The sequence below is a fragment of the Balaenoptera physalus genome (genome assembly GCF_965194825.1).
Source record: "Balaenoptera physalus genome assembly, chromosome: 16".
In the NCBI taxonomy this organism is placed as follows: domain Eukaryota; kingdom Metazoa; phylum Chordata; class Mammalia; order Artiodactyla; family Balaenopteridae; genus Balaenoptera; species Balaenoptera physalus.
The window spans coordinates 66,699,766-66,708,173 of NC_138898.1; the positions used below are offsets into that span (position 1 = coordinate 66,699,766).

Genomic DNA, 8,408 nt, shown 5'->3' on the forward strand with positions numbered 1-8,408 from the left:
TGCAACCGTTACCACTATCTAATTATACAATAGTTCATCACCCCAAAAAAGAATCCCACACCCGGTTAGCAGTCACTTCGCATCCCCCCCATCGCCCAGCCCCTGAAGTCTGTAAGGATTTGCCTCTCTGGACATGACTTGTAAGGGGATCACGCATATGCGGACCAGCAGTATTTCAAAAGCTCAGCCTCCAGGATCGCCAGTGGCCACGGGATTGGTCGGTGCAGTTGGGTGTGCGCGGGGCGCCCAATCGCCTTCGAACGTGGAGAGGAGGCAGGTGCAGGTGGCGGGAGGCGGTGCGCCGGGGTCTGGGGGCAGAGGGCGGAGGCCGGGGCGTAGGGGGCAGGGGGCGGTGGGCGTGGCCCGGAGCTGGCGGCGGTCGCTGGCCGGCGCCCAGGGCAAGGGCATGGCGGGCTGGCGGCGGGAGCTCTTGCGCACCGCCCGGCGCTACCCTTGGCCCACGAACGTGCTGCTTTACGCCGCGCTCTTCTCAGACGGCGACGCGCTGCAGCAGCTGCTGCGGGGCGGCCCTGCCGACTGGCGGCAGACGCGGCACGTGGCCACCGTGGCCGTGGCCTTCCACGCAAACTTCAACTACGTGTGGCTGCGCCTGCTGGAGCGCGCGCTGCCGGGGCGCGCGCCGCGCGCCGTCCTGGCCAAGGTGCTGTGCGACCAGGCGTTCGGCGGGCCGGTGTACGTCTCTGCCTTCTACTTCGGTGAGTAGCTGGGCCAGGCACCTGGGGGCCGGAACTGGGGGACGGAGGCGGATACGGAATTGGGGGACGAGAGGCAGGGGTCGGGGTTTCAAGGGGCTGGGACCGGGCAGGAGCCTGTGGCTCTGGGGGCCGGGGACCGGGGCTGGAATCCTGGGGTGGGGGCCAGGGTTCAGGGGACTGGGAGGGTCTGGACGAGGGCCGGAGGTCGAGGTGCGAGGGTCGAGAAGTCTGGGGACCGTGGATTAACAGGATTGAGGGGAAAGAAATTGAGGGGCGGTTGCCGGAGAGGCCAGGGATCAGGGGGCCAGGGTCGCAGTTCGGACGCTGGGTTGCCCGTAGTCTGGGGCTGGAGGTTTCAGGAGGCCTGGGGCGTACGTAGGCTGGAAGTGGGGAGGCAGGGCTGGGGATCCATTTTCCCCTGATAAAGGTCCACGGGAACGTCGAGGAGACCCCAGCTTGCTACCATGTCAGTTGTGAGCCCCGTGACCACGTTGTGGGGCAGGGCTGGTCCTGCTCCTGGGAAGATCCACCCGGGGGCTAGGGGCCTCCTTTCCAACATACAAACAAAAGGTGAGGGGATTCAGGATGGTGCGGGCAGAGCCGGTGGCATCTGAGGTGCGGCCCGGTTCCCCTCAAAATGTGTGCTCAGGGCGGTAGTCCTGCTTTTGTAACAAGATTTCCCTGAAGGGGGTCCCGTCCCCATATCAAAACCCACAGAAAATGTCAGGAGACCTCGGACCCCTGCCATGAGAAGTCTCTGTACCTGTGAGGGTCTGGGGCGCCCCCTCCTCAAAAAGTCCACCCTGGAGCCTGAGGGCCTGACTTTGGGAACCTTTCTTAGCACCCTAAATTCTAAAAACAATGGCAAGGGCTCTGTGGCCTTCATCTTCATAGCGTTTTCTATTGCTTGGAAGGGAGTGGGCAGGGGAGGGGCACCCAATCCCCTAAGAAAATTCAAGGGTCCTGGGCCTGGCCTTGGCATTGGGGATCACAGATCCCCCAAGGGGTCTTGTCAGTGGCTGTTGGTGCTTTCTTCTAAACCGTGTTGAAGTGGTCAAGTCACCACTTTGAAGGAACCTACACTGCCCCATGGATCTTATTTTGGGGGCCAGAGTCACAAACTCCACAGGAAACATGCCTGATGCAGTGCCAACCGCATGGCCCATGGGGTCAGTGAGGTCAGGGGATAGAGGACCTGAGAGCAGGAGCTGCCTGATTTATCAGAAGATCTGTGCCTGATCCCAGCGCGACTTCCAGGCCAGATTGGCAGACAGGTTCCTCATGCCTGTTCCTGCAGTGCCCTTGTACTCTGGTGATGGGATGGAAGGTTGGGGGCTGTTGGTGTTTGGGAGTCAGATTCCTATCTAATCCTCAGACAACCCAGTGAGGCAGGTATTGTTATTCCCATGTTACAGACAGGGAAACTGAGGCTCAAAGGGATTAAACGACCTGCCCGAAAGCAACACAATCCATGTCATGGTCTTCATCTCCCTGAGGGATGTCAGCGTTCCTGAAACCAGAAAGATGCTGCAGTCACAGGGCTGCTGGGGCCTGTGGTTCAAGCCCGAGGCCCCTGAAACCGATTCCTGCCCACATTGCTTCTTTGTTTTGCATTTCAGATTTCTGGGCCCTGTTTCCCTCTCCTCATGTTAAACTGAAGGGGGAATGGTGGGAAGGGGGTGGGTTGGATGTTTGTTCAAGGCACCTCAGACTTGGAAATTGCCTGTATCAGATGATCCTTTGTGCTGGGGCTACGTTGGGAGCTAGAATAGTTGTGATTAAAAGGTCTGGCTCGGAATCCACACCTGGGTTAGACTTGGATCACTGTCAACCTCTCTGAGCTCTTTTCCTCCTCTGCAACTCGACCATCCTTAGCTGAGGGTTAGGAGGGTCAGATGAAAGAAAACACATCAGGTGCTTAGCCCTTAATTAGTGCTGGGTAAGTGGAATACTATTACCAATATTGGGCTTGGTTTTCTTACTGGTCCTGTTCTAAGAATCCCCTGCAATTGACTAAAAAGATTTTATTTCCCCTTCTTCCTAATCAGAGTTGGGGGAGACTTTTTAAAGCATTCTCATTTTCACACCTTTCCTAAATTAGGAGGGTTTTGTCCTTGTTCCCTGACTTCCTTTTCAGGGTTGTTGAACATCAAAGTTTTCCAGATGTTTTTAGGAAGTCTGAACTGGTGTTCTGCTTTCAAATCCCATTTAGAAAGCCTCTTAGATGGGAAATCTGTAGTTGCTAGAATACCCAGAGTCTGGCAGCCTTTTTGTAAAAGAAGGAAATTAAATTTTTAAAATTTTAAACATTTCACAAAATGTTTTGAAGGGAGAGAAGAAAAGTCACCAGTAGTCCCACCATGCTAACACTGAGGTTTTTGTGAATTCTCTAACAGCTTTTTTAAAAAAATAATCATTCTGCTATAACTCGGTACCCTGCTATTCTCACTTCATATTTATCATCACTTTAAAATTTACCTAACTTTAGAATGGAGATTATCTTTTGTTTTCACTGTTGGGTCAGACGGAACATACTGAGTGAGTGATAGTGGTGGTTACCTTGCATATTGGAATAGAAAACTTGAACATGAACTGTTATACAGTATTCTTCGTATTAAATCTTTTAAAATTCTTTTGGTGTGTGTTTTTTCAAATAGGTATGAGTATTCTCCAGGAAAAGGATGACATATTTTTGGACCTGAGACAGAAATTCTGGAATACATATAAGGTAAGACAGACTTTTGAAAATATGACCAGGATCTTTTTGTATCTATTTAACATTAAATACATTTAAATAAAAATATTCTTAAATTAGGGCTCCAGTTGGTTGGCACAGGGTACTATATTTTGACAGATCTTAAATTTGTTTTGATAGTTGAATGAGAAGCTTTAAGAGTGTCTATATGTGAGTGTCTCTGAATTTTAGTCAATGTTCACAACGATTTCTGACATTCTTATATTTATTCTTGTTAGTGATCACAGTGATTTTTTTGGAGCCAAAGAGGTTATTGCAAAATAGGAATAGTAGAATGTGAGTGGCTTCATGGAATCATTCTCACATTTAGAGCTGATGTTTCCAAGTGTGCATTCTGCTGAGTCCCTATGAAAGGAACCTTCTTTTTTTTTTTTTTTTATTAATTAATTAATTAATTTATTTTTGGCTGTGTTGGGTCTTCGTTGCTGCATGCGGGCTTTCTCTAGTTGCGGCGAGTGGGGGCTACTCCTCACTGCGGTGTGCGGGCCTCTCATCGCGATGGCCTCTCTTGTTGCAGAACACGGGCTCTAGGCACGCGGGCCTCAGCAGTTGTTGCATGCGGGCTCAGCAGCTGCGGCTCGTGGGCTCCAGAGCGCAGGCTCAGCAGTTGTGGCACATGGGCTTAATTGCTCCACGGCATGTGGGATCTTCCTGGGTCAGGGCTCGAACCTGTGTCTCCTGCATTGGCAGGCGGATTCCCAACCACTGTGCCACCAGGGAAGCCCTGAAAGGAACCTTCTTGACATCACAAAGGTATTTACAGAAAAGGAAGATGTTTCCCAGGGTTATCCTGAGGCTGGAATCAAGTCACCTCTTGTCCTGTTTGCTCAGTACAAATATATATATAATCCAATCCCACAAATATCTATTCATTTATTCAATGAAGATTTATTGAGCAGTGTCCTCAAGACCTGGCAAAGTCAGGGATGCTTTCCATCTCTGGCCTAGTGTGATTCTATTAATGACAATGTTTGATTCTATTTGATTCTATTAATGACAATGAGGTGAATTTTCAGGATTCCAGAATATACACAGCCTTGTCTAGGGCTCCACATCTACTTAATTCCCGATCAAAAGCAGTGCCAAGCCACCCCCAGCCATCCCGCCACCCTCACCCACACCGCCAGCATCTTCTGTTGAACTATTCTGAGCACGAGAACCATTATCACCCGCTTGGTGGTTGAAGGCAGATGACAGGGAGGGTGGAAGCCACATGCTGCCGAGCCCCTCTGGGGGGAAAGCATTCAGAACTCTTGTTACTTCTCTTGAGGCAAAAATCATAGGCCCATGGTGACATCCAAATATGATTTTCTTCTGCTTTACTTTGGAAAAGGAACAAGTTTGCCCATGATGTCATAGATCTCATGGAGATAGGTACATCTGACATTTATGCATTTATACGAAGAGCAAGCCAAGCAGAGTTGTAAAAGAAAGGGGCTTTGACCAAGGATTTGCAGATATTTCAGATTCTCCTTCTTTAATGAAGACATACAGGCTATCTTCATTGGGTAGAAACGTGGCGGCTTTTACACACCTTTTTAAAAACAGTGGTTCTGGGACTTCCCTGGTGGTCTAGCGGTTAAGACTCTGCATTCCCAGTGCAGGGGGCCCAGGTTCGATCCCTGGTCAGGGAACTAGATTCCACATGCTGCAACTAAAGATCCTGCACGCGGCAACGAAGATCCTGGATGCTGCAACTAAGGCCCGGTACGGCCAAATTAATAAATAAATAAATATTAAAAAAAAAAAAAAGCAAAACACAACAAAAACAGTGGTTCCAAATGAGTCAGTTGTATCCATGCCCTTGAGAAGAAAGAGGGTACCGGCAGTCTGATGCCCAGCACCATTTGGGGACTTTCCTGAAGATCTCGCATAACAAGAAACTATCTGCTAGGCATTGCGCTAGGTGTTAGCGGAAGATAACACAAAGCATATATATAAATATATATAGAGAGAGATATACATACACACACATTGCTACTGTCTTTAAGGGACTTACAATGTAGTGGGGTAGATTGACAAGTGAATAGACAAACATTAACCTCAGTGCCACGAGCGTTGCTCAGAGCATGGAAACGGGTACTTAGCACAGCATGGAGATGTAGGGGTGCGGCTCAAGGAAAGCTTCCGGGGGCAGGTTATGCCTGAGCGGAGTCTTAAAGAACTCAGGGGAGTTAGGCGGATACCTGGGGCCTTTCCAGGGGCAGAAGGAGCCGAGTAAGGAATGCATAAAACACTGTGGTGTACCTGTAAGGGAGAAACTACAAGGGATGCTATTCATAGAATATAAAATATGAATTGAGGAGCAACTGCAAATGACTTTGGATCTTGGAAGGTGTTGAAGGCCATGCCAAGGATCTTGAACTTAAGTAATTACTGGCAAGGGAGACCAGTTAGGGGGTTATTGTGACCAAGTTCACGTAAGAAATCATGAAGCAGTGGGCAGAGGAAGGATTTCAAAAATACTTAGGAGATAGAACTGGAAGGTCTTGATGATGGATTGGAAGTAGGGTTGATGGGCAAGGACACATCTACGGTGACCCATCCGCATTTACTGGGTAGCACACAGCATTCTGTAAACAAGAGCCCACTTTTCTCTCCCAGTTATTTGCTTATTTCTCTGTTATCAGTAGGGACTCAGGGATTCCCATTTTATCGATGGTTTATAATTCATTGCTGTGTTTAATTATTTTTGGTGTGCAAATGTCCCAGACTTGGCCAGTGAGAGTTGCTTCAAGCTGGCTCCTATGTCCTTGTGATACCCCCCCCATCTTTTTTTTATTTTAAGCCACTTTCTTACTTTATATCATAAAGATAGATGTTCTCGGCTCGTCTTGTACCTTGTACCTTGTACCTCCCCTACTCTGGCCCTGGAATCAACCATTTCTTTGAGGAGTCCTTTTTCCTTTTTGTGGGGAATGGCATGGGAGACCAAGATCTGCACACTGAGTGATGCTACATTCTGAAGAAAAAAAATTGCCATAAGAAGTGAAGCCATGTTTGGATGGGTTTTTCCTAAAGTAGTAAATTCTTTTTTTTAAAAATAAATTTATTTATTTATTCATTTATTTAATTTTTGGCTGTATTGGGTCTTTGCTGCTGCACGCGGTTTTCTCTAGTTGCTGAGAGCGGGGACTACTCTTTGCTGCGGTGCGCGGGCTTCTCATTGCGGTGGCTTCTCTTGTTGCAGAGCACGGGCTCTAGGCACGTGGGCTTCAGTAGTTGTGGCTTGCGGACTCTAGAGCGCAGGCTCAGTAGCTGTGGTACACGGGCTTAGTTGCTCCACGGCATGTGGGATCTTCCCGGACCAGGGCTCGAACCCGTGTCCCCTGCATTGGCAGGCAGATTCTTAACCACTGCACCACCAGGGAAGCCCCTAAAGTAGTAAATTCTTAAATGAGTATACACTTTAAACTTTAAATAGCTTTCATTGCAACAGTTTATTATAGAAACTTTAGAAAATAAAAATTAGTAAAAAAAAAGAAAAAATAATACCATCTTTATATTACTAGTGTAATACCATTTGTAAGGACTATTTTAAAAACCTCTAGGGCTTCCCTGGTGGCGCAGTGGTTGAGAATCTGCCTGCCAATGCAGGGGACACGGAGTTGAGCCCTGGTCTGGGAAGATCCCACATGCCGCGGAGCAACTAGGCCCGTGAGCCACAATTACTGAGCCTGCGTGTCTGGAGCCTGGGCTCCACAACAAGAGAGGCCACGACAGTGAGAGGCCCGTGCACCGCGATGAAGAGTGGCCCCCGCTTGCCGCAACTAGAGAAAGCCCTCGCACAGAAATGAAGACCCAACACAGCCAAAAATAAAACAAAACTAAACAAAACAAAACAAAAACCTCTAGCTTTTTTTAAAGATGTAATTTACATACCAAGATCTCTATCTTTAAAAAAAATCCATAATGATGACTCTTTTGTCAGAATGAACAGGTTAAAGCCTGTTAAAATAAATCCATCTTTTTTTTTTTTTGGCCGCACCACGTGGCTTGCAGGATCTTAGTTCCCTGACCAGGGATCAAACCTGGGCCCCACCAGTGAAAGACCCGAGTCCTAACCCCTGGACCACCAGGGAATTCCCACAAATAAATACATCTTAAAAGCTAAACTTATTCTGTAGCATGAAAGTAGTTAGAATATATTATTATCAAATCACCATAAAGAACAGTTTAGTCTAGAGTTTTAAAAATTCATTTATGATCCTGTATTTTATCAATATTTCCCTTGGGCAAACAGGAAAATTGCAATATATAAATATGTGTTGTGAACTTCCCTGGTGGCTCAGTGGTTAAGAACCTGCCTGCCAATGCAGGGGACGCGGGTTCGAGCCCTCGTCTGGGAAGATCCCACATGCCACAGAGCAAGTAAGTCCGTGAGCCACAACTATTGAGCCTGCATGCCACAACTACTGAAGTCTGCGCGCCTAGAGCCCGTGCTCCACAGCAAGAGAAGCCACCGCAATGAGAAGCCCGCGCACCACAACAAAGAGTAGCCCTCCCTCGCCGCAACTAGAGCAAGCCCGCATGCAGCAACAAAGACCCAACACAGCCAAAAATAAAATATAAATAAATTTAAATAAATAAATATGTGTTGTTATTTTGAAAGCAGTTGTCTTCCAGAATTGGTACTGATTCAGGTAGACTTTTTATTGTAAATTTGTGAATATAATAAAAATCTTTATTCTTGTGCCTAACAGCTGTTTGTACAACTCCTTACCCTCTTCCACTCAAGAGACCATAAGTAGTCTAATTTAATCTGCTTAGTCTGAAATATAATACCACGTCCACATTCCACCTGCCTGGTGTTTCTTAATGCTTTATAGAACGAACTGTGTGATTGTTTTGTGCGATTAAAAAGCATCCTAATAAAGTTTTTCTTTATTCCAGAGTGGTCTGATGTACTGGCCTTTTGTACAGGTGAGTTTCAAACT

General features: G+C 47.5%; 1 protein-coding gene across 7 annotated transcripts in view; it reads left to right on the top strand.

Moving 5' to 3' along the window:
* The first annotated feature begins 363 nt into the window (after positions 1-363).
* The window catches only part of LOC309645087 (bMERB domain-containing protein 1), a 199,257-nt gene continuing 191,212 nt past the window's right edge, over positions 364-8,408 (top strand). For 4 of the 7 annotated variants that reach the window (XR_014254733.1, XR_014254734.1, XM_082429686.1 and 1 more), the window contains exons 1-3: positions 369-716; positions 3,374-3,444; positions 8,365-8,394. Coding sequence is in view for 5 of the 7 variants with exons in the window: in XM_082429686.1 (XP_082285812.1) it covers positions 407-716; positions 3,374-3,444; positions 8,365-8,394 (411 nt within the window). In the remaining 2 variants the exon portion in view is untranslated. Of the gene's footprint in view, positions 717-3,373; positions 3,445-8,364; positions 8,395-8,408 lie in introns of all 7 variants that reach the window. The other 3 variants (XM_082429687.1, XM_082429683.1, XM_082429684.1) reach the window with 3 other exon arrangements.